The 27,395-nt window shown below is 38.5% G+C and overlaps 1 protein-coding gene across 3 annotated transcripts in view; it reads left to right on the top strand.

Moving 5' to 3' along the window:
- Nucleotides 1-27,395, top strand: part of ADGRA1 (adhesion G protein-coupled receptor A1) — a 471,200-nt gene that overhangs the window by 404,228 nt on the left and 39,577 nt on the right. For all 3 annotated transcript variants that reach the window (XR_009155704.1, XM_058188059.1, XM_058188058.1), the window contains exon 17: nt 7,322-7,467. Coding sequence is in view for 2 of the 3 variants with exons in the window: in XM_058188059.1 (XP_058044042.1) it covers nt 7,322-7,467 (146 nt within the window). In the remaining variant the exon portion in view is untranslated. The remainder of the gene's footprint in view (nt 1-7,321; nt 7,468-27,395) is intronic.

The following is a 27,395-nucleotide window of genomic DNA, read 5'->3' as shown; positions in this document are numbered from 1 at the left end:
AAGAAACAATCTAATTCCCCCCCCCAAAAAAAATAGTTCAGGTCAATGGTGAAATTCAAATTTTTTTACTACCGATTCTGTGGGCGTGGCTTGGCGGGTGTGCCGTGGCTTGGTGAGCGTGGCAGGGGAAGGATATTGCAAAATCCCCATTCCTTCCCCACTCCTGGGGCCAGCCAGAGGTGGTATTTGCCAGTTCTCCAAACTACTCAAAATTTCCGCTACCAGTTCTCCAGAACCTGTCCGAACCTGCTGGATTTCACCCCTGGTTCAGGCTGCTTTGTTTCTCTGTATGGTTTTACTAAGCAGAAATTAAGCATGGTTTATTATACAGTTGTGTCAGCAGCCAAAATTATAGCTCATTGCTATAAGACGGAGTGGCTGTGGATGCCGGCACCCCGATTCAGTCAGCTGCAGCCGCAGCTGGCTGTCGGAGGCGAGTTACTGGCCCCAAAGGATAGGGTGCGCAACTTAGGTGTCCTCCTGGATGATCGGCTGTCGTTTGAAGACCATTTGACGGCCGTCTCCAGGAGGGCCTTCCACCAGGTTCGCCTGGTTCAGCAGTTGCGCCCCTTCCTTGATCGGGATGCCTTATGCACAGTCACTCATGCGCTCGTTACCTCTCGCTTGGATTACTGTAATGCTCTCTACATGGGGCTCCCCTTGAAGTGCACTCGGAGGCTTCAGTTAGTCCAGAATGCAGCTGCGCGGGTGATAGAGGGAGCTACGCGTAGCTCCCATGTAACACCGCTCCTGCGCAGACTGCACTGGCTGCCTGTGGCCTTCCGAGTGCACTTTAAGGTGTTGGTTACGACCTTTAAAGCGCTCCATGGCTTAGGACCTGGGTACTTACGGGACCGCCTGCTGTTACCACACGCCTCCCACCGACCTGTACGCTCCCATAGAGAGGGACTTCTCAGGGTGACGTCCGCCAAACAATGCCGGCTGGCGGCCCCCAGGGGAAGGGCCTTCTCTGTGGGGGCTCCCACACTCTGCAACGAGCTTCCCCCGGGTTTACGCCAAATACCTGACCTTCGGACATTCCGTCGCGAACTGAAGACACATCTCTTTATCCGCGCGGGGCTGACTTAAATTGGAATTTTAATGTTAAATTTATTAATTTTTAAATGGGGTTTTTAGTGTATGGTAAATTTTAATCTCCAGGCTAATTTAAATAAGTTTTTTAAATTGTATTTTAACCTGTATATTGTATTGCTGGTTTTATCTTGCCTGTACACCGCCCTGAGTCCTTTGGAAGAAGGGCGGTATAAAAATCAAATAAATAATAAAATAATAATAATAATAATAATTGCTCTGTATCGCCATGTCTGGCTCTTCTTGACTGTACTGACACTGAAGACTAAGGCTTAGAAGTGAGAAGTTTTCCTTGAATGAAGGCAGATTGCTGATAAAACTTAGAATACACACAACAATGCTAGAGCAATATCTATATTTCTTGGCAATACCCTCTTGCTGCTCTCCATGGTCCTATTTATACCTAGAGAAAAGGCTGTCAGGCCTGGAAGCCATCTTTTGCATTGGGCCTTCAGGCCTGCCACATTTACTGCTGTTGGAAACTGGGAGGGGGGGGAATTGTATGAAGCAGAGGTGATATATAGTCATAATAACATTCGTAGAGAGTCAAGGACATCTAGCCTTGCACCTGGAGGGTGCTTTGCGACGGTGCTTTGATTGGACCATGTGATGGACATGTGGGTGCTGGGCAGGGACCTGGACTTTCCTTTGGGTGGAGAAAACCTGGAAGCTTCAAATTTGGGTTTTCCCATGTGTGCCAATATGGTATCTCTAATAAAATGAAACTTTGAGGAACTTTAAGCCTCAGAGTTTTCTGTCATTGGGGGTGTTACTTGGAACCCTGACGAAGACTTCCACTCTTTCAAAATGGCAAAAGGCTACCATTCCATGACTAGAAGTTCTCACCAGATGTTAGTATTGCTGTCACACTCAACACAATGCAACCAAAGTCACCATCCTCAAGTTCAAAGCATTAAATTAGGTTGATGGGAACAACTTGTAAGCCCAATAAATAAATGTTCTTAGCTTATCACTTAGGTGACTTCACTGATCTTTTGGATCTGCTATGGTGGTCTTAGGGATGGAAGGAACTTGGCAAGAGCTAGGGCATGTGAGGGTGATTACTATGAAGCAATTCTGCAAGCTTAGAAGATTCAAAAAAGGCACTGTACTGGAATAGAACCCATATAAGTGAATTCACAGCTGGCCATGCAAAGAAGTACAATTCATGATAAATAAAATTTTCTTTCTAAAACACAGGAATTAATAGTTTCACCTTATTCTGCATTAGTCAGAGTATTGTGGGAAAGTTAAGAACAACTCAGATAAAATAGAACTTTTTCAGAGAATAGCCAGTAAGGGTGAACTGTCCAAAAACTGTCTTCAGAAAATGAAGGAACTGAAAATGTTTAGGGTTAAGAAAATAATTCTAAAGATGTATATGTTAGCAGCCTTCAAACACTTCAGAGTTTGCAATTCAAAGGAAGGTCAGGACCTCTCACATGTCACTTCACACAGCATGAGGAGCAAGATAATCAGAATATATGGTATAATAGTTAACATATTCAGCTGGCCCAAGTTTTTAGTCCCCTGTCAGCTGGGGAAGCTCAATGATTTAGAGTGATTTAGAGATATAAATCTAATAAAACACAAGTGGAGATTGAAGGGAGTCAGATTCCAAGTATGTTAGAAGATATTTCTAAATCGTAAGACTAGTCGGATGGCAAAATGAGTTACAAGAGAAGCTCTATCTCTTTAGATGAAACATCCAGGTAGCCATTTGTCAGGGATTTGATTTAGATTTCTGCACTGAGAGGGGATTCAATTTGATAGTGTCTAAGTGGTTCCTCCAACTCTGTGATTATCTTCTATTATGATGTGATTCTATTCTATTATTCTTTTATGTCTCTCTAGCTTCCTGGGGAAGGGAGAGTTGTATAAAAAGAATAATAACTACTGTTACTCCTTGAAGCATGTGCCTGCTGCTGGAGTTTTATATTTTCAATCATAATAGTCATTGCTTTATACATTACACTTTTCATAAATAAATTATGCTCAAGCAGTTTACCCAGCAGACAGTTTAAAAATAATAAATGTCATCAATATACAGTTCAAGTAACAACACCAATAGCAGGATTATAATCAGAAAGTGGGTTCTTTAATTGTTAGAGATGAATATGAATAATAAGATTAATCTTAATTAATTAAGATTAATTTCAGACACTGCACTAAGACATAATATGGTTGGTTGGTTGGTTCTCCTTAACACCATGTTTAAATTCAACTTTTGGGTTAATGACGTTGTATTATATGAAAATGGATCATTGTGACTTGTTCAGCCATGAATCCAGCCTATGAGTTCTTGCCTCATCAAAACAATAAGAGACAGAAAGATCATAAACATCAGGCACTTCATGTAATACAGAGCTGTCAACCTCACGGGCCACGGGCCAGATGCATCACACGCTAGCCACGCCCATGCCCAGTTAAGCAAAGGGGGGGGGGGAAATAGAAGGCAACTAGCTTCTTTACCAGCATCTTAGGTTTTTGTGATAGTAATTTTACTTCTTTAGATACCAGAACTAAGGAAAGATGCAATAGGAAAGTCTTTTTGTAGTCCCAAAGATGAGGAAAGAAAGGAACAAATAGTAAAGTCTTGTGCCAACTGTTGGTGTGTTTGCACCACACTTAACTAGGTATGGATAGGGTTAGTATGTTATGAAACACTGAAACCCAATCATGCCCAGATGGCCTTATCATCCAAGCACACAAAAGTAAATGAGTTGCTTGCCTTATTCAAACATCCAAGAAAAGGGTTGGGGCATAGAATGGCTGAAAATGCAGGGCTCTGTATTATAGAATGAATTATCAAAGGCCTTGTGCCTCTAAATATCTGACAACCTTGTTAAAAACAGTGCCCCCATATGCTTCATTTAACAGTCTGGCAACTTCCAGGCTTAATTTGTGCAATAGACTCTGCATAGGCTTTTTTTGCTGTCACTTGAAAAGTTAATGGTGTCTAGGCTGGAATCCAGAGTATCTAATATCTAATTTAATATCTAACAGTGAGAGCAATCACCCAATGGAATAGCTTACTTTCAGAAGTTGTGGGTGCTCCATCACTGGAGGCTTTGAAAAAAAGACTGGACAATTGTTTATCTGAAATGATATAGAGCCGTGATGGCGAACCTATGGCATGCTTGCCAGAGGTGGCATGCAGCACCCTCTCTGATGGCACATGAGCCATAGCCTCAGTTCGGCTCCGCCGCACATGCACATGTGCCTCCCACCGGCCAGCTAGTCTTCGGGTCTCTGCCACGTATGCACGTGCGGGGGGGCTGTGCGCACATGCACGGGACAGGGGCATGCGGGGGGCATGTGCACATGTACGAGAGGGTGGGGCACGTGCAGGGGTCCATTCATGCATGCGCAAGAGGTGGGCACACGCAGGGGTGGGGCATGGGCACATTGCATTTTGGGGGTTGAAGGCATGCGTGCACACATGCTTTGGGGACTCAGTCCGGAAGAGGTTAGCATCACTGGTATAGAGTCACCTGCTCAAGTTGGACTAGAACACCTCCAAGGTCACTTCCAATTCTATTATTCTACATTCTACATAGTAGAGCCTATAGCCATGATGGCAAACCTATGGCACGCGTGCCACAGATGGCACACATAGCCATATCAGTGGGTATGTGAGCTCAGCTCCGGCATGCATGTGCGTGCCAGCAACCTGATTTTTGGGCCTTGTGGGCCCACCAGAAGTAGGGAAACAGGCTGTTTCCTGCCTCCGGAGGGCCTGGGGGTGGTGGGGAAGGCCCATTTTTCTCTATCACCTGGCTCCAGAGCCTCTCTATGAGTCTGGGAAGGGCGAAAATGGCCTTCCCCACACTCCCTGAGGCCTTCTGGAGGCCAGAAACGGCCCGTTTCCCAACTTCTGGTTGGACAGGAAGTGACTTTTTTGCTGTCCCCAGCCTCCAGAGTCTCCCTAGGCGTCCCTGCATCTTCATATATTTTATATCAAATAATGAAGACTGTTTCAAGAATCTTTGATATATATTTTGATGTGCTTTTATTTATATCTCGGTGTTAGAAGAAAGAGTCAGTAAGATGAGAGACTCAGATCATATTGCCAAGTTGGATCCTATGGTCAGTAATTTGCTGCTGTATGAATTTAATAATAAAGACTTCAGCAATATCATTCTAGTCTTTCAATTACACTGAACCGAATGTTAATAATGGTACAAAAAAGATTGCCTTTTTGTTCAGCCAAAAGATTTAATTTTGCATTACATGTTCCATAATTAGCAAAACAGTAGCCGATTTATTATCCATAGATTTTGAGGGACCTTCAAAAACTCAGAAGTGATGAAACCAGCCTCATTGCAAGAGGGAGAATATTCCATAATGTGGGTGCCTGCACATTTCCATTAAATACACAAAAGATTTTATCCATGTTATTCACATAAAGCAATAACATGGTAACCTTTCTCCAGATAGGACAGTAGGTGGTAAATGGAGCTTATTATACATTTTTTTTATTTTGTCAGAACAGTATACACGAGCATCAACATAAAACAACAACACATCATATAAGCATATATATAAGCAAAAGTATGCAATAACTATATTAATTTGATATAATGAAAGGAAACAATAGGACAGGAACGGTAGGCACTTTTGTGCTCTTATGCACTCCCCTTATAATCCTCTTAGGAATGGGGTGAGGTCAACAGTAGACAGTTTTTGGTTGAAGTTTTTGGAATTTTGAAAAGAGACCACAGAGTCAGGTAGTGTGTTCCAAGCGTTAACAACTCTGTTACAAAAGTCATTTGAAAAATCAAAAATTCAAAAAAAAAATTGAAAAATCAATTGAAAAATTTGAAAAGTCACTTGAAGATATAAACTTAATATCTCTCATATATAAAAAACATAATTATGTTGCCTAATACCTTTCTAATTTAGTGCAAAGCATCTATGTTGGTAGGGCACCACTATATCTTTCTACAGCAGGAGAGCAAGGAACAAAATGTGTGCATAGTGTGGATTTAAATTGAGAGCAAGAGATTCTCAGGATAGAATTATCAATTATGTCAACTACTAAAAAGATAAAGGTAAAGGTTCCCCTCACACATACGTGCTAGTCGTTGCCGACTCTAGGGGCGGTGCTCATCTCCGTTACAAAGCCGAAGAGCCAGCGCTGTCCAAAGACATCTCGTGGTCATGTGGCCGGCATGACTCAACGCCAAAGGCGTACGGAATGCTGTTACCTTCCCACCAAAGGTGGTCCCTATTTTATTTACTTGCATTTTTACGTGCTTTCGAAACTGCTAGGTTGGCAAAAGCTGGGACAAGTAACGGGAGCTCACCCTGTTGCACGGCAACACTAGGGATTCGAACCGCTGAGCTGCCGACCTTTCGATCGACAAGCTCAACATCCTAGCCCCTGAGCCACCGCGTCCCTGTCAACTACTAACAGTAACCCAATTTAAGGGCCAAGATACACAGGGCAAAAGACCGTCCTTCACAAAAAAAATCCATGAGATATATGGGAGAAAGAAATACCAAGATTAACCCCCATATGGATATAGAAAGGGAATTGTGTCATGCCTAAATAGCAGCTTCCTAATATGCATTAAAGCTGTAATGTTTTGTTCCTCAAAAAATCTCAATTGAACTAGAACCTAGAATAGTCAAATGTGGAAAAATTCTGCACAAGTCTTATTAGGGAATTTTGACCTGTTCACAGCAAGGACCACTTTTGGATATGTTCATGATTCAATTGTGCAATGGATGAGGAAGTGTGTTTTAGGAGTGCTGATGATTGTTACTTCGCTGTTTTCTCCATTTTTTTTTAAACATACACATTGTAGAAGCAGGATTATTTTTCTAAACAAGACATCTGGGCACACTGGGAATAGAGATTATCTAACAAAGGAACTAAAAGGATTGTCCATTATGTGTTTTAAAAATAAGCAACCCATTTTTCAACAAAGAGGGAGGAGACTTTTATATGTTGTCTTTTTATAAAAGCCCTATTTTTCCAGGTATCAACAATAATAAACACCACTTTATATTGAGAAACAGACCTTATTTTATCTTCTTTTTCATTTTCTTACACACTGATTAAAGCCTGGAAAGGCAACGGAATACTTAAAACATCCCCAGATGTATTTCCTTTAGCAAAAAGGCTTATATTTGACAACATGAGCAAAAAACAGTAATGATAATATGCTTTATTTTTGTGTCCCTGTGCTGAGCCTTTCTATTTTGCACCATTTTATTTTAGGTTGGTATTGTACTGCATTATTCTACACTTTCTACAATGCTCTGGATTGGAGTGACAGCAAGAAATATTTACAAACAAGTTACAAAAAAGCCTCAAACAGCCCAAAACAGTGATCAGCCTTCTTATCCCAAACAGCCATTGCTCAGGTATGATTATGGACATGTTTCCTTTCAAATTTGCTTTATATATGTATGGCCAGTGCTACCTCTCCCAGTTGGGTTTAATAGTTGGCAAACAACACTGCTAAGGATGTCTTTAGAGTCATATTGCAGCCAAAGTGAGAAATGAAATTATAGTATGAAATTGGCTTAAGGTTGACTGTTCTGACAATGGTAATCAAAATTAACTATGATAAATTTGAAGACTTTCATGATTATTTGCATCTCATTGAGAAACAAATGAGGGAAGGAGCAGCACATAAATTTGCAAATACAGGTTATATTTACATCTTGGTTTAAAGACATTTCTCTGGAACAGTTCCAATTATATAATTATTTGTCTGTTCCTTATTTCTAATGCTTTTACAACAACAAAAATAGTAAACAGTGCTCAGGAATCAAAACAGAGAATAAGGAGCATAAGCCATTAATTATTAATTAATTAATTAATTAATCCTAAACATTCTAGTATGATTTCAAACTAGTATGCCCAATTCTGTAGAATAATTGTATTGTTTTAATTGTATTGTCTATATTGGCTGTGCTGGCATTGCTCTTTGTATACCCTTCGCATCCTTGGAGACTAAAGTGAGCTTCAAAATTTTCTATGAATTTGAAGACTTTCATGATTATTTGCGCCTCATTGAGAAACAAATGAGGGAAGGAACAGAACATAAATTTGCAAATACAGGTTATATACATCTTGGTTTATGTTCCCAAATAATTTGAGGAAAGTAAAATCTATTTTCTAGTCATTTGTACAAACTGAAGAAAAATTGCTACAGTTCTACCTACAGATTGTGACACAATAATCTATAATCATTAATTTCTGTTCTTTAAAATATTTAGTGGACATTTACTTTAAGTCCTTTAAAATTTGTTCAATGTTTCATTTAATAGACAATTTTTGAATTTTGTATACTATGATAATGTTTTTCTGTGACTCGGTGTTACTTCATTTAAAAATCATTGTAATAGTTCATTCTTAGGAATGTTTAGTAGTTGAATAATTGTGGCATCCTTAGTACTTTCTGAAGTTGGCGGTTTTCTTGCAGACATGGCATTACCAATGCCATGCAATACATTATTAGTACTAGAAGGGAGAGAGGTTGAGCTTGGTTTTCTTGCAGCCCTTTCATTATCAAACTAGATAACATTATCAGTGATAGAAGAATATACATTTTCCAAACCCCACTCCCTTCTAGCACTGATGATACCTACTTTGGTAATGAAATGTCTGCAAAAAAACCACTAAGCTCAGAGAACAAGGATCCCACAGTTCAACTCTGAGCCACAAATATTCTCTTCTGTTAGTTGAATAATTGCAGGCTTAAATACAATCAGCAAGATGGAATATTATTTTAGGTTGCAAAAGCAGGGCATACTGTGTGTTTATTAAACAGAGGTCACTTTACTCATTACTATTGCTAAAGGGTTATAGGAATATTTATTAAAGTTCTGAGAAATAAATAATTTTGGAGATAATGAGTAGGCTTTTTCAAGGTATATTATAACTTACTTTATTTTTGTGAAAGAACATCTTTAGTACAAGTAGAATTATAGGAAAGGGCAAGTGAATGTATTATTTTTAATGTATTTAGCATTGAGGATATTCTGTATCAATGATGGCAAACCTTTTAGAAACTGAGTACCCAAGCTGCAACCCAAAACCCTTATTTATCCCAAAGTGCCAACATGGCAATTTAACCTGAATAATGAGATTTTACTACCTAAAATAATGATAAACAACGCAAGTTCAGCTAATTGTTCTAAGAATAACGTGATAAATGCACTTTTTTGCCCCTTCATTTTTATTCTGCTTTTGGAATATTACATTTAGCAGCAATAAAAAAGGAAAACTTTTGTAATATTTCTCTCTTTCCCTCCCCCACTTTCCCTCGCTTCTCTTTCTCTCTCTCTTTCCCCTCTGTTTTTCTCTGTCTCTCTCTTTCCCTCCCTCCCTGTCTCTTTCTCTCTGTCTTTCTCTCTCTCTTTCCCTCCCCCACTTCTGCCTTTCTCTGTTTCTCTCTTTCCTTCCCTCCCTCTTTTTATCTCTCTCTCTCTCTAGCTCATCTATCTATCTATCTATCTATCTATCTATCTATCTATCTATCTATCTATCTATCTATCTATCTATCTATCTATCTATCCTGCCCAGCTTCACGTGTCGTATGAATCCAACCACTTGGGCTGTGGAGAGGGAGTGGAGGCTGGCAGGCAAAGCCAAGCATTAGAGATCCACATAAATTAAGGCAACTCCAACCTAGATCCTGTCGGGGAGACCCCCCCCTTCCCTCTCCCACTCCCCCTGTGGCAGGGCCCCAGGCAGCCTGACCGCAGCTCCCTCCTTAGAAGCAATGAGCAAGCAAACAAATGTGGTGCTCTGACTGGGAGGTGGCAGCATGGGGCCCCACCTCTGGCCAGCGAGAGCTGAGCAGGCAGGGTGTGCACCTTCCCTGCCACCGCTGCAGCACTGGCCAGGAGGGACGTGTGAGCTGAACATTTGGAGCTGCGCTCAGCAGAGTTTGCAAGTGTGCTCAGTGGGGCCACTTAGCAGGGAGACCCCAGCCTGTTTCGTTTGCTTCAGCGCGGGGTGGAAGCATAGAAGTTAGAGCGGGGTGGGAATGCAGAAGGCACAGAAAATCGGACCTCTTGGCATTAAGCCCTCAAAGACTCCTTTGGGGTGACTTTTTCTGCTTTTGAAACATTACGTTTAGTAACAATAAAAAAAGAAAAACTTTTGTAATATCATTTCTTGTTCCCACCCACTTTCTCCCTCTCTTTTTTCCTCTCCCCCCTCCCCGCCTCCTTCTGTTTCTCTCTCTCCCCCCAACCCATGGGGAGAAAAAACCCCTGAACTGGTACTGGGTGGGAATGACATCCGAAGGGTGATGATCCCAGGAGCAGCGCACCCATGCTCGGCTGGCTGGCTGGCGGGGAGGCGGGGCATCCCAACACTGCAGGAAAAGCAACTGCTTTTTTCCCCAAGTCGAGACGACGCAGGGTCGCATTGTGGCTCTGCATCGTAATGGGCTTCAGGAGGAGGACGGGACCCCTTCTCCCCAATCATGATGCGTGCAAGTGAAAAAGTTTACTCAATCAATTCCAACTTTGCAAGATCTTTTTCTTTCACGAGAAGCTGGAATTGATTGAGTGAAATGCGATGGAGAAATGTGATTGGAGCTCGGCTGGGGCGACTGCACGTGGGCCCACAGAGAGGGCCATGCGTACCACATTTGGCACGCATTCCATAGGTTCGCCATCACGGTTCTATATATTTCAATTACCAGCAACAGTATCACAGTGGCTCATGTGTTAGGACACTGGATTGACTAGCAGCAAGCCTGCATTTGAGACCCAATGCTGCCATGAGACAGGGTGACAGCCGTGACAGCTCCTGCCAACCTAGCAATTTGAAAGCATTTATTCAAGTAGATAGGTAGGTACCATTTTAGTGGGCACATTAAACAGGACATGAAAGGAACCCCCAACTGGATGTCCCCCAGGTAACAATGATGTCACCGGCTAATCTTTTCAACTTGAAAGCCCCTTGGTGCTTCTGACAGAAATGCAATGTGAATTATCAGCAGATTTCAGTATTTATCCTTGTATTAATCATGTATTATGACTGTGCATACGACCATAATCTTAGAAACAGTGACATAGCAATTATTTTGAAAATTAGTATTATATATCTGTATGAAAACCTATTCCTGACAAAATGTATCATAGCATATAAAAAATCTTCTGATTGTTCCCAAGTTTATAATACTATACATACATACATACATACATACATACATACATACATACATGTATGTGTGTGTATATATATGTATGTGTGTATATATATGTGTGTGTGCGTGTGTGTGTGTGTGTGTGTGTGTGTGTGTGTATATATATATATATATATATATATATATATATATATATATATATATATATATATATGTATGTATGTATGTATGTATGTATGTATGTATGTATGTATATATATATTTGTTTCTCCGTAAAATTTTAAAACTTCCAATTTTACGTGGGAGAAAACCCGAATAACCAAAGACCTACATATATATATATATATATATATATATATATATCACATAGCCCTTTTTGTGACTAGGTGGCTCAGTGGCTAAGACACTGAAAGGCTGGCAGTTAGGCGATTCAGATCCCTAGTACAGGTCTCCTGTGTGAGCAGGGGGTGGACTAGATGACCTCCAAGGTCCCTTCCAACTCTGTTACTGTTCTAAATTGACATCTGCAGATTTTTTAAATTTAATTTTAATTTTATTTTTGCTTTCACTAGTTGATATGGTTATTTTAACTTTTGACGTAATCTTTCTTGATAGTTTGCAATAATGTTAATTAAAAAAAACTTCATGAAGTGATTTTTAAAAAGTATTAACTCGCAGTTCTTGAAAAATAACTTTTATTTTCATCCGCCTGCTGATGAAATGAGCCAGCGGTTGTTTGAAAAGACTATCACAATTCTGTTTCCTCATACATTACATAAGATGTCAGAAGGACTATTTTCCAAGTAATTATTTGGATTCATTTTCTACCAGCTAAAATGAACTGCTTAAAAGATTATTTAGCCTCAGCCTAAGAATTGCAGCTGATTGGTTGATAATGAAAGGCAATAAACCCTAATCACTTATTGTTAATTTCCTTTTAATGTGGCTGAGAATAATCAAAAGTATTTTTGCAAAGAGATGGCAAGCACTCCCAACATGTGGCCAAAATATCATGGGTTAAAAACTTCCTGGATTGTGAAATGTGTAGCTGAATAGAACTATATGTTCAAAATACTGAGAATTGTCCAGAATGTTAGAATTCTGCTCACATTCAACCAACACACACACACACATATACACCCCATGGATTTCTTTGATCAATCTGGGGAGATGGTTCTGGGCAAATAGGAACAGTTCTTTTTCTCCCAGCTTTTTTCTATATTTTGAGAGATGCTTGTATGATTCTGTCAATAGACTGGTTTTATTAGACTGGATGTGTGTTTCTATTTAATATGCTATAAAATGATTAAGAGGTTGTTCAGATGAAACATATAGGTCAGATATTTGATCTGATAGTTGATGGGATTGGGATGAGTTGCAATTTCTGTGTATTCTGTACGTATTATTGCTATATATTACTTAACTGTATATTTTGATGAAAATTTAGTTACTAAGAACAGCAAAGCACTGATTCAGGGCAGCAAAGAATATTGTCCTATGACCACTTAAATATTAATACTGTTATTTTCTGTGGCATATTATCCTTTGCCTCTGACACCCAATACCTTGAGCTGGCCTTTTCTCCCCACTTGGATGAATAGAGATGATTGGGTAATTAGTAGTGATATTAAGTTTATGCATTGTGTAACTATGCTGCAATATCAGTACAAAAGCAAACAGGAAATCTAACTGGATCCCTTGTTCTATTACTTCCCATTTGAGCCAAAGAACACTTTAATACACCTTTTTCCACAAATAATTCCAATGCATATTTTTAGATCGAGTAGAATTGTGTTGTAATTAGCTTAATTCATTAATAAACAGTGGACATTTTTAGCAATTCTTACACATTTGCTGGCTTGCATGATATTTGAGTAGTAGAAGTCGCTATAAGGATCCCAGCATATAATAGCTATTATATTACCAAACATTCTCTATTTTTTCTAAAATCCTTATACTACTTGGACTGAATTTAAAATACTTAAAAACGATTATGCTATTGCAGTTGGAAGAGAAATTTGCAATTATAATTTATAATACTTTACAAGCCAGAATAATGGCACGATTTGTATTCCTTGAAACATAAATTTCAATCCTATCACAAAATACATAAAAATTAATTATAAAAAATGTGAGTTTCAAAAATATGCGTATGGTTTTTTGATGAATTTTTACAATACTTTGCTTTATCTTTTATCTTTTATGACTAACGATATTTGCAAATTCAAAATCTTGTTACAAGAATATGAAGACAGGAGACATGCAAAGCCCAAACAATTTACTTCAAAATAAATTAGCTTATCTCACCCGGAATTGACCTGGGACAGTCCATCCTGAAGAAAGTGACAATTGGGGGAACCCTTTAGTATTGGTCAATCAATAATTTTAACAGTAGGAAGACAACTGTATCTTGTACAGTGGTGTGTGCATGTTTAATTTTAAGTAAAGAGATTTCTACCATTCCAAATTCCAGATGACATTTGATCCCCAGCTCATCTCTATTTATTCTACTTTGCTTCACTGGGTTAATGTACAGGGAAAAGTTAAAATCTAGTAAATATTCTCCAAAATGCAAAAAATTACGGAGAAGCCCATCTTGGCATATAATAAATCTGTTTTCACTCCGTGAAAGCCAACAGAGCAGTCATTCTGAAAAATGGATTGGAAGGCCTGTCAGAAAATCTAACCATTTCTTCACTCCAGGCCTCTCGTAACCTGTATCCCCAAATCAGTTGTATTTTAGGCTTATCTGGATTGAATTTCAATTTCATTCAATCCAGTACTCTAGGAAAGGAAACATCAAGGCATGGAAGGAATGCAGGAGCGGTTTTAAAAATAAAATATATTCAGGTACGTGCTACTGCCATTGGCAATCATAGGAGCACTTCAGATTTTACCCATTCTAGCCTTAGGCCTAAAAAATATAGTGAATATAGTAAAGCGACAGAGCACTGTCTGCTTCTCCAGAAGTTGCTATTGAGTTGAACTTTTAGGATAAGTAAAGTTTCACCTGTTGCCCAAAGGGGATTTAAAAAATCTCTAGTGGTTTCTTGATGTCTTCCTTTAAGACTGCCATGGAAACGCTGACATGCTGCATTTCAATCACCCATTTTCAGCAATAAAGTCCTTCACTTATAATGAGTCAATTTAGTGACGGTTTGCAGTTATGATCAGCCTCCCCAAGGCTACTTCCAAACACACACACACACCCTCTGAAGCAGTGTCATTGCCTTTTGGACTCACAGCAACCAGCCTGGGTTTATGACTATTTGTAGTTTTATGATTTATTTTTGTTGGAAATTGGCATTTACTTCCAGTTTCTAATAACAATCAGCCATTGCAGACAGTGGATTCACTTAATGACTGCTGCATCTGCTTTACAACCACAGTGATTCATTTAACAACCCCTACAAAAAATGTTGCAAAATCAGGGGAAATCACATGATAATCCACTTAATGACTGGCATGACTTAAGTTTCAATCATAATTCAAGGCTCAATTATGATTGTAACTTGAGAACTGACTATACTACCATGTTTCCCCAAAAATAAGACTAGTGCTTATTTCGGGGACTAAATAAAAATAATAAGGGTCTTATTTTTAGGGAAACATGGTATTAGGAATACTGTCAGGACCATTTGGAACATAGGAGTTTAATTCTCTGATTTAACACATTTTTAATAGGGCCAACTAGACTTTCACCTCTTCTTGCAGTTGTGCAAAAGAAGACTCATATAAATAGTCATCAATTTGCAACTACAATTGAGCCCAAAATTTATGTTGCTAAGTGAAAGTTGGTAAGTGAGTTTTGCCCTGTTTTATTACTTTTCTTGCCACATTTGCTAAGTGAATCATTGCAGTTGTTTACGTTAGTACCGTGTTTCCCTGAAAATAAGACCCTGTCTTATATTTTTTTGAATCCCAAAATAAGCGCTTGGCCTTATTTTGTGGGAGGTCTTATTATTTTGGGCATGTGGAGCAAATGTGGTTCCTCTTGCCATTTTAACTGATTTTCAGCTCTGTCTCCCTAACCCTAACCAGAGGAAATGGCAGGGACCGGCTGTGCATGTGTTTAAATATTTTTGGAGCGGGCTTATTTTCAGGGGAGGGCTTATTTTCATGAAAGAGTTTATTTTAGGGGGAAGGCTTATTATCAGGGGATGACTTATTTTTAGGGAAACACGGTAACACAGTTGTTAAGTGAATCTGGCTTCCCCATTGACTTTGCTTGTCAGAAGGTGGCAAGAGTTGATCTCATGACCCCGGAACACTGCAACCATCATAAATATTTTATTTATTTATTTATTTATAATTACATTTCTATACCGCACCATCTCCCGGAGGACTCAGGGCGGTTTACAGCCAATGTTAAAATACCCACACCAATACAATATAAATATAATAAATAACAATATTTAAAAACAATTAAAAACAAATATTTACTGGCCGAATCACTAAAACAGTCAAAGACCGATTAAAACCCATTAAAATTTTGCTAAAATATGTCTTAGGCTAGTCCCGCTCGGTGAAATAATAAAGTCTTCAGTTCACGTTTGAAGGCCCGGAGGTCGGGGAGTTGGCGTAACCCCGGAGGTAGCTCGTTCCATAGGGCTGGTGCCACCACAGACAAGGCCCTCCCCCTGGGGGCCGCCAACCTACATTGTTTGGTCGACGCCACCCTGAGGAGGCCCGCTCTGTGGGAGCGCACAGATCGTTGGGAAGCAATCGGTGGCAGAAGGCGGTCTCGCAAATACTCCGGTAACAGGGTAAATATGAAACAGTTGCTAAGCATTTGAATTTTGTTCACATCACCGATGCTGCAATGGTCATAAGTGTGAAAAATGGACATAAGTCACTTTCTTCAGTGCCACCATAACTTTGAATGGTCACTAAATGAACTGTTGTAAGTCAGACTACCTGTATTCCCTTTCTTATTGCTAAACTCTGCCCCTGACAAACATGTATTTCCTCTGCCTATTATATTACTGTGCTTTATAGAAGAGATTAATCTGGCAACCGCAATTAACTGTTCTTGGAGACTGGACATTTAAGAAACATTATTGAACTAATTTAAATCACTGCTATTGCTGCTGTTCAGTGAGAGAAGCTTTCAAGCAGCTAAAAGAATCATAAAATTAGCAACAAAAAAGGGATGAGTGAGACAGCAATCTGGCTGTAGAAACATCTGATATATTCTGCAGTGAAAAGCTTGCAGTTTAATTGTGTTTTAGAAATCTGTCTACAGGAAAATGTTTTAAGTTACTTGCCGGATATTTCCTGTTGTTACTACCTATTTCTATTATAACATTGCAAGATTTTGAGAAACACCAACTCACTGAAGATTTCTAAGTCAAACTTCCTGCCAGGTTAAACTAAATTTAATTAAATTATATCACCCATCACAGATGTACAAATTGCCACAAAATATTTTTTCACACCCTTCAGAAGCGTGATATCCCAGCTAATTATTTTACAGTCCTATGGATTGTGAATCTTTCTATCAAAACTTTTTTCTCCAAATTAGGATTCAGCTCTTCAACATTCCAGGACTAGCTGTTATTTGCAAATAAATATATTTGAGGTATCAGAGCATGATAAAATATACTTGAATATTACATGAATTCTCAAGCTTGGACTGAGAATCCTGCTAGGTAAACATTTTAAGACTGTTTTCTAAACAATCTCCACGTTATTACTATGTCAATAAAGATTGTGGGCATTGAGGGCACATGAAATACATGACAAAAAACGTATTTACTCATTATAAATTTTATCCTTCTATGATATCTTTACACTGTAATGCTGAATTTACTGTAGCTTTCCTATTGTTCTTTGATGACTTTTGTTATGCAACAATCTTCTGACAAACCAAATGTGTGCCGAATGTGCCTGCAGTGTTTTGAAGGAACTGTGAGCCTAGTGCGAACTGGCAGCCAGTCTTCCAGGTATCTTACTGGAAAGAATTAGAAAAATAGAGGCACATGTACCATTTGTTCTCTTGGAACATTTTAAATCAAGAATTCTGTATAAATAAAGAATGCATCATCAACAGCAGCATTTCCATAGCTGAGTTTTACTGTTTCTTATTTGTTACAAATTAAAATATATTTGCAATTCCATTTTAGCTACTTGATATATTAATAATCCTAAAAACCATATTATGCCTCACAATACTGTAGAACAATGTTTGTCAACTTTAGCAACTTTAAGACATGTGGATGTCAGTCCCCAAAATTGCCCAGCCACCATTACTGACTGAGGAATTCTGGGAATTGAAGTCTACAATTTTAAGCTTGCCAAGGCTGAGAAACATCAGAGTTCAGTCCAATTTGCATCTTTTTTTTTTTCATTTCTTGCCTGATATCACCATAAGTACGTTTGTTGAAATAAATCCTATTTATTTCATAAAAATTGGCATGCTGCAGACTATTGATTAGCCATTTATTGCTTATTGACTGTAGAAATTAGGTCCTTTTATTTCAAAATCTAGCTGTTGAAAACTGCTGGGAGTTCTCATTTGTATGCTACAGGAAAGTGTGAGTAGAGCTTTCGATAAATGTGAAATCTGCACATACTTCTGACCCAAAGGTGGAAAGAAAATGCAAGTGAGTCATAGCTACTGGAGCAATCTTCTTGTTTCTATATTTTTTCAGAATAATGGCTTAATACAGTTGATCAGAGGATAAAAATGAAACCATATTATATGATTTTGGGATACATGATTAAAAAGGAACTATATACTTCTTGTCTCATCTGTTTAGTAATTTGGCTTTTGTAAACTGCGATGCTCACATAGAAAATGAATTAAACAGACATAATTTCCTGCTACATATACATTTTATTATTATTAGAATTAGGGGTGAAAATCCTTATTTTTCCAGAAAAAATATATCCACAAAACAAATGCAGAGCATGCAATGGGAATGGGGAAGATAATGACTGAGGAAGCACCAAAAAGAAAGAACCAGAAATTCAGGCAATGCAGATAATAAACAGTGCTCTTTCTCTCAGCTATTTCCTTCAGTCTAAGAAAGGGCTGCCAACATAGGGGCAACTTCTAGATAAGCTTCCTCTAGACCTTTTCCTCCTCTGATTTTTAAATATAATAAAAACAATAATTTTGAAGTCTGTTGTACAGTGTCCTAGGAGGTTGAAAAGCTCTCATGTTCCTTGATCCGTGCTTTGATATTTTTTTTCTCGCCACGTAGAGTAACATGACCCTCCTACAGTAGCAATAGCACCTAGACTTATATATTGCTTCATAGTGCTTTACAGCCCTCTCTAGGTGGTTCACAGAGTCAACATAGAATAGAATAGAATAGAATTTTTATTGGCCAAGTGTGATTGGACACACAAGGAATTTGTCTTGGTGCATATGCTCTCAGTGTACATAAAAGAAAAGATACGTTCATCAAGGTACAACATTTACAACACAATTGATGGTCAATATATCAATATAAATCATAAGGATTGCCAGCAACAAGTTATAGTCATACAGTCATAAGTGGAAAGAGATTGGTGATGGGAACTATGAAACGATTAATAGTAGTGCAGATTCAGTAAATAGTCTGACAGTGTTGAGGGAATTATTTGTTTAGCAGAGTGATGGCCTTCGGGAGAAAACTGTTCTTGTGTGTAGTTGTGCTGGTGTGCAGTGCTCTATAGCGACGTTTTGAGGGTAGGAGTTGAAACAGTTTATGTCCAGGATGCGAGGGATCTGCAAATATTTTCACGGCCCTCTTCTTGATTCGTGCAGTATACAGGTCCTCAATGGAAGGCAGGTTGGTAACAATTATTTTTTCTGCAGTTCTAATTATCCTCTGAAGTCTGTGTTTTTCTTGTTGGGTTGCAGAACCGAACCAGACAGTTATAGAGGTGCAAATGACAGACTCAATAATTCCTCTGTAGAATTGGATCAGCAGCTCCTTGGGCAGTTTGAGCTTACTGAGTTGGCAGAAAGAACATTCTTTGTTGTCCTTTTTAATGATGTTTTGATGTTAGCTGTCCATTTGAGATCTTGCGATATGATAGAACCTAGAAATTTGAAGGTTTCTACTGTTGATACTGTGTTGTCAAGTATTGTGAGAGGTGGAAGTATGGAAGGGTTTCTCCTAAAGTCTACCACCATTTCTACGGTTTTGAGTGTGTTCAGTTCCAGATTGTTTTGGTTGCACCACAAGGCTAGTCGTTCGACCTCTCGTCTATATGCGGATTCGTCATTGTCTCGAATGAGACCGATCACTGTTGTGTCATCTGCGAACTTCAGTAGTTTAACAGATGGATCATTAGAGATGCAGTCATTGGTATACAGAGAGAAGAGAAGTGGGGAAGGCACATAGCCTTGGGGGACCCTGTGCTAGTTGTACAGGTATTTGATGTGATCTTGCTTAGCTTCACCTGCTGCTTCCTGTTTGTTAGGAAGCTTGTGATCCACTTACAAGTCTGTTCCGGTACCTGTAGCTGGTTTAGCTTAATTAGAAGAATGTCTGGAATGATGGTATTGAATGCTGAACTAAAGTCTACAAGAAGGACCCTTGCATAGGTCTTTGGAGACTCAAGATGTTGTAGGATGTAGTGCAGAGCCATATTAACAGCATCATCTGTTGATCTATTTGCTCGGTATGCAAATTGCAAGGGGTCTAACAGCGGATCCGTGATGGTTTTCAGGTAGGAAAGCACTAGCCTTTCAAAGGTTTTCATGACTACAGATGTTAAAGCAACTGGTCTGTAGTCATTCAGTTCCTTGATGGTGGGCTTCTTGGCACTGGGATGATGGTAGAGCGTTTGAAGCAAGAAGGAACATAACACATCTCTAGTGATTTATTGAAAATATGGGTGAAGATGGGGGCCAATTGGTCAGCACAGACTTTTAAGCAAGAAGGAGTTATCTTGTCTGGGCCTGGAGCTTTTCCTGGCTTTTGTCTGTGAAATAGGTCCTGCACTTCCTTTTCTGTGATCACTAGGGGTTGTGAACCCAATGAAATGGGGTCAGTTGTAGGAGGCTTGGCTGTTGTTGGTGTGTCTGAGATGGGGGTTGTGGAGATAGGTGGCTGTAGTTTCCTTTCAAACCTGCAGTAAAACTCATTCAGGTCATCTGCCAGTTGTTGATTACCTTCAGCCTGGGAAGGAGGTTTGCCATAGCCGGTGATATTTTTAAGAGTTTTCCACATGTTTGCTGGTTCATTTGCTGAAAACTGATTCTTTAGCTTTTCAGAGTAGCTTCTGAGTATTTCTGAGTATTGCCCCCAACAATCTTGGCCCTTATTTTACCAACCTTGGAAGGATGAGTCAACCTTGAGCTGGTTAGAATTGAACTCCTGGCAGTGAGTTAGCCTGCAATCCTGCATTCTAACAACTGTACCATCACATCTCTTTTAGTAGTCTTGAGAAGGGTAGACTGATGATCTTGGGACACAGCAACAGTAATAAAAATGAACCACTTGCCAAGCATTTGAATTTTGATTACATGATCATGGGGATGTTGGAAAGATTGTAACTGTGAAAAACGGTTATAAGTCACTTTTTTCAGTGCCTTTGTAACTTTGAATGGTCACTAAATGAACTGTTGTAAGTCGAGGACTACCTGTACTTGAAGGGCTTTCACAAGAAAAAGGGGGCCAACTTATTTACTAAAGCACCTGTAGGCAGGACAAGAAATGATGGAATCTAACCAGGGAGAGAAGCAACCTAGAATTAAGGAGAAAATTCCTAACAATGAGCGCAATCAGTCAATAGCTTGCCTTCAGAAGTTGTAGTCGTCCCATCACTAGAGGCTTTTAAGAAGAGACTGTACAGCCATTTATCAGAAATAGCATAGGACTCCTGCGAGAGCAGGGGGTTGGACTAGATGACCTCTAAGGCCCCTTCCAACTCTGTCACTGTGATTCTGATGACATAAATATCTCTTCTAACTCTTTGAATCTATGTATGGTCCTGAGCTATTAAAAGACTTCTCACTCCCAGTAAAAAACACATTCTTGTCCCTCTGATCTCCTGACCTAGGTGTATAAAGAAGGATGGCAAACTATACTTTTGGTTGGTTGGTTGGTTGGTTGGTTGGTTGGTTGGTTGGTTGGTTGGTTGGTTGGTTGGTTGGTTTCTTTCTTTCTTTCTTTCTTCCTTCCTTCCTTCCTTCCTTCCTTCCTTTCTTCCTTCCTTCCTTCCCTCCCTCCCTCCCTCTCTCCCTACCTCTTCCTTCCTCCCTTCCTTCTTTCCCTCCCTCCCTCCGTCTCTCCCCTCCCTCCCTCTCTTCCTCTTTCTTTCTTTCTTTCTTTCTTTCTTTCTTTCCTTCTTTCCTTCTTTCTTTCTTTCTCCTGCCCATCTCAATCAATGACTCTGACTGGCTTTAGTATATATGGTAAACACATTACATTTGTGTTACATCATTGCCTTGTCTTTGTGGTTTTGATTTCCTGCCTGATCAAGATTTTTTTTACATAGGAGTCAAAGGGTAAGAGACTTCAGCTGATTGGGCTGATAATGATATATTTTCTATTTTAAAGTTGCGCTATCAAAAGGGGGAGCAGTGACTTCACTCACCTAAGGTAATTTAGTGCTTTTAAAGCGATTATTTCTAGTTCAAAAGTTCCTGTAACTTTTCCTGCCAGCATGATTCAGCTTCCAATAGAGAACAATTCACGCTTGTACTACCAATTCATGAGAGTTTTGACAATTTCTAGATGTCTATGGCCTGAATAAAGTCATTAGACAATCTTTTATGAATCATAGTATGTGCTCATCAGAATGATGAGTAATACCAAATCATAATTACAAAGATGCTGGTTACCTAAAGGATGGCCTTGAATATGCTGTAGTACAGAAGTTTGGAATAAAGCTGTCAGCTCTGTTCAACAGCTAATGGAATGAATGAGAAGGGCTTCATCTTAAGCTTCAAAGTTTCCCACTACTGCAATTGACTTGCCTTTAAGGCAGCCTCAATCTTCAGGGCTCCTTGTAGCCTTCAAAAACCTTAGATATGCCCTCTCCAAGCCAGCCTTTCCTCAAATTGCCATAGTGTAATTTCTAATGCATCAGAAAGGAAGAAATGATATAAGGAATTAGTGCATTAATCTTGTTAATTCAAGGTAAATATATATTTTGAATAGAATAGAATAGAATAGAATAGAATAGAATAGAATAGAATAGAATAGAATAGAATAGAATAGAATAGAATAGAATAGAATAGAATAGAATAGAATGCTTTATTGGCCAAGTGTGATTGGACACACAAGGAATTTGTCTTGGTGCATATGCTCTCAGTGTACATAAAAGAAAAGATACGTTCATCAAGAATTCTAAGGTACAACACTTAATGATAGCCATAGGGTACAAATAAGCAATCAGGAAACAATCAATATCAGTATAAATCGTAAGGATACAAGCAACAAAGTTACAGTCATACAGTCATAAGTGGAAGGAGATGGGTGATGGGAACGATGAGAAGATTAATAGTAGTGCGGATTTAGTAACTAATTTGACAATGTTGAGGGAATTATTTGTTTAGCAGAGTGATGGCGTTCGGGAAGAAACTGTTCTTGTGTCTAGTTGTTCTGGTGTGCAGTGCTCTATAGCGTCATTTTGAGGGTAGGAGTTGAAACAGTTTATGTCTGGGATGTGAAGGGTCTGTAAATATTTTCACAGCCCTCTTTTTGACTCAGGCAGTATACAGTTCCTCAATGGAAGGCAGGTTGGTAGCAATTACTCCTTTTTTCAGGCTCCTATTTTTCCTAATATATTTATATTTTTACAGCATGTTCAGTAAAGAAGTCAAGAATGCAGCATTTCTGAATATTGCTAACGCTGCTTCAAGAGAAGCAGCACCCATCTGGCAAACATTGCCTGAAAGACAAATGCAAAATATGCAGTGACCATATATGAGAATGGTTTTTGGTTCTTGCTACAATCTCGTGAAAAATAGATTTGAAATAAAAATTTGAAACCTCTTCAAAGCCTTGCTGTAGCAACGCTCCTCCAGTTCAGATGTTGGATTCCACTTTTATGCATGCACAGTGACTTGTTTCTGGCAGAGCCAAGGGGCTGGCCAAACCTATCACCTTATTTTGATGGTCAAGCTTGTGCACTAAGGAAACATAACTTGATGCCTCAAGTGGAACGCAGCTGCTCCACAAAGTCTGAAGTTAGACAAAACTGGGATTGACAGATACTTACCATCAAGGTCATATTAATCTAGGAGTGGGGGGGCTTTATCTTGGGCTTTGCACTTGAGCTTCCTGTTTCTGTGCAAGAACATGTATTCTATTGGCTGTTATTAGATTCCCATGGGGTCATATAGGGGTTATATAGAGGACATAGCTGGCTCTATAGGCAAAGTACAAATGCTAGGAGTTTGTCTGAGCTAAGTTTGGTTGAAGTTTCTGAGGGTGATGCAATGAAGGGGCATTGGGCACTTCCTATTGAGGCTGAGGGCTAATCCTACCTTTGTTCAGACCTTGCTGCAGGGAATTTCAAAATATCCTTTCTTGAATGGATTTCTGCCTGCAGTATTTGCCATGCCTATGAATAGAGCTATCCATCTCTTTATCTTTTAAGTGCTGGCATCTGCTGAGGGCTATTAAGAAAGTTGAGGGCTGTTTTCTGTCTCCAAGAGCATGTTTCTCAATTTCTCATCCAAGGAAATACAATTTTCTGCCTTTTTAAATATTTCTCAAAATATTTCATTTTTCTAGGAGGGGACTGGGTGCTAACTTTCTACACTAGAGAACAGGAAGTTCTTAACCTATCTGTCAAGACAAATTTATTTATTTATTTATTTATTTATTTATTTATTTTGTCACACTATATATAAGTGTAAGCATGAAATAATTATACAGTATATAAGCATATATATGAGTATGAGTATGTAATAACTATATTAATTGGATATAACAAAAGGAAACAATAGGACAGGAACGGTAGGCACGTTTGTGCTCTTATGCACAAACATTAAATTAAATCCAGATTTAATTTAAATTAGGTTTAAATATTGAAGCCTTCTTCTTTTGACAATGCAGCCAGCATCATTCCAGGTTAGCCCTGGCTCCCCTGAAAATTGTCTATCCCAGTTTTCAACATATTAAACTATGTTAAGTCAAGTCTTCATTCTCCTTTTCTCCTTATAAACCCCGTGTTTATAACCCCAGTTGCTTTCATCCATGTGGTACTGAAATCAATAGTCTTTAGCATTCTGAAGATCTCTCAAACAGATCTGAATGATATATGTAATATGTTAATATTACAGTGAAAACACCCTGATTTGATTGCTTTTAAAGCAAAAGTATTCAGGTGCACAGAGTGTAAATAAATACTGTGCCAGCTGTTACTTAAATGGCAAATAGTATTTTGAGTGAACTGTGGTGCAGAATATGAAGGTTAAAAAGATTAACGATTTCAGTATGTTTTCTCAAGAGACGCCTCCATTTTGTATGATTTTGTAACTGGATTCATCCTATATTTCTTGGGATGGGTGCATGTCAGAAAAAGCTACCTGGCTAGTGTGCATACACGTACATAATCTGAAGAGATGCAAAGTTTTAGATTTCCATGAAAGGAAAGAATGTACTGTAGCATTACTAAAATGCATTTATCTAAGCAAAACATTCAAGGTACAGAAGTCATGATAACTGCAAAAGATTTCATTTGTTTAGATCAGTGTTTCTAAAACTTTTTGCTTTGAGAAGTCCTTCCCACTTTTAAAAATTATGCAGAACCTCAAGAGTACATTTGTTTGTCTGGATTATATTTATTATATATAACCCAAAGAATAAGTCTTCATTAGCGACTTGCCCATTTAGTGACTATTCACTGTTATGATGGTAGTGAAAAAATAACTTTGCAACCAGGCCTTGCATTTACAACTTTTGTAGATGTGTAAAGCAAAGGAAAGCTGAAGTAAAAGCATAAAAATCATGATATTTCGCTGAGTGACTGTTTCATTTACTTCATTGACTGAGTGGCTGGTTCCTATTGTGTCAATTAAAACAAGCATTACCTGTATTTACTATATTAAAATTTAAAATTGATGCATTTGCTGCCACTACCACTTCTCTTGAGTGTTTGATGGGCTTTTAATACTGCATCATTTTTCAGCATAGCCTGGGAAATAATTTTAATTGCAGACCTTTGAGAGGTCTTGGGGATGGCCCCCAGGGGTTCTAGAAAACACTGCTTAGACTGAAATTCATGGGCCTTACAAGGAATTCAACATAAAGCGATTTGGGTATGATGTAGATGAACAGAAGAGGGCAGTTGAACAGAAACAGAAAAGGCAATTTATCTGTTGTCATTTTGCAGATAAAATTCATCCTCATTTCTTTTCTTTTTCATTCAAGACAGGAAGGTTAGGGTGGATACCTAGGAGAGAAAACTGGTGTGCTGCTTTTTTCTAATTATTCTTCTTTCACTTAAATGTTCAGTTGACTGATTTGATTTAGATATGAAAATGGAAACAGAGTCATGTATTTCTATGATCAGTGCAGTTTATGCCTCAATAAGAAGATTTTTATGTTCAGATAGTGTCTGCAAAGTATGGTCAAGGTAGTAGCCACTCTGTTACTGAATCAGATAATATTAAAAAAACCCAGAATCAATAAAAATAATTTAAAAATATGACGGCCACAATGGTGCAATCAATACCCCATCACACATACACAAAACAGGCAGAGCTTCAATCTTCAAAAGCCTAGATGCTGATGGCCAATATCTTGATTTTGACTTTTTCAACCATAACCGGCCGTCACTCCAGACAATATTTTTTAAAGTTAGAAAACAAATCGTTTTTAAATTAACAGTAGACTACTACAAGAAACGAGCATCTGTGGAATCAAGCAAGTCAGCACTAAGACCAAAACAGGTATAATTTGAACAGGTTACTGTGCTTCACTGTTGCTTTTAATGATTGAGCCAGCTGGCATGTTTAAGGAAATCAGTTTCTTTCTATGACTTGTGTAATTTTTCTTTCATATATAATAACCCATTTTATAATGTAAATGGGAGTTTTCACAGAAGTATCTTAAATTTCTTAGGCACATAATGCACATGATGGCACTATCAGCCAAGATTTAAATAGATTTTGCATTTGAATGAGAATTGTTGTTAAAAATCTCTTTTTTGTTTAAAGCTCTACTTCTGTGATCATTTCTTTCCTATAAACAAACAAAATCTCCTGTAGAAAAAAGCAAGTGACTCAATTGCAGTTGTTCCGCAAAAGAAAAATGCATTTAGAGCTCAGCACATCTGGGCTATTCAGAAAGAGAGTAAGTAACAAGTATCTTTTAAATGAAAGCTTAATGTTGTAGAAAAGGAAAATCTTTGAAATGATTGTGTAAATGCAAAAGGTGGGTTTAATTACCTTATTACCTTTCTATGAAAGAGAACAAACCCCATAGATGGTTAGGGAAATGAGACGGTGAAATTTGTTAGGGGAGAAGCTTTCAGTTCTGTGTCAGCAGAAATTTAGTTCTTCAAGCTTCACTACTTTCTATCCTTTTTATGCCAATTGCAATACACCCAAAACTAACTTTCCGGCGAGGCTTATCTTCAGATTTACATAATGCCAGTAATGGAAACCAAGTGGAAGAATCATTGGAGTGCCCGTTTGCTCCCTAAAGTGTCACTCAAAATTGTTACTGGTGTTTTGGAAGCTTCCTACAACACTATATGGAATTGGCTTTGGCTTTGGTTCTGGTAATCTTTTCTGCATTTCATTTTTGGAGTTGACATTATCTTGGCCACTTTTGAGACTACTGCTATAAACACTGATCATAGGGGCCTGTTAAAAGAGTAGCGTATTTACATTTGAATTTCTAAAGAACTTCTGTATTGTTATTAACTGGTAATATCTCCACTGGCTATATACTTAGTGGTCCATCAAGTCTGCCTTTTGAACTTTTTAATTTATGTATTTGATATTTTTATTCTTTTTATTTTTAAATTTATTTGTATTTAATTTTTTATTTTTTGTCAGATGACGGGTATGTGTTTAACCCAAGCATTTTTAAACTCAGTTATTGGTAATCCAAGCCTATCTCTTAAGTCAGGGTTTCCCAACCTTAGTTGAAGACATGTGGACTTCAACATCTAGAATTCCCCAGCCAATCATAGGAGTTGAAATTGCCATGGTTGGGAAACCCTGATTTAAGCAGTTTCGGTCATACAGATAGTCCTTGACTTCATCCTCATTCT

This window comes from Ahaetulla prasina, chromosome 6 (genome assembly GCF_028640845.1).
Source record: "Ahaetulla prasina isolate Xishuangbanna chromosome 6, ASM2864084v1, whole genome shotgun sequence".
In the NCBI taxonomy this organism is placed as follows: domain Eukaryota; kingdom Metazoa; phylum Chordata; class Lepidosauria; order Squamata; family Colubridae; genus Ahaetulla; species Ahaetulla prasina.
Note: the sequence above shows the minus strand (reverse complement) of the source record. Positions and strands in the feature narration are given on the sequence as shown.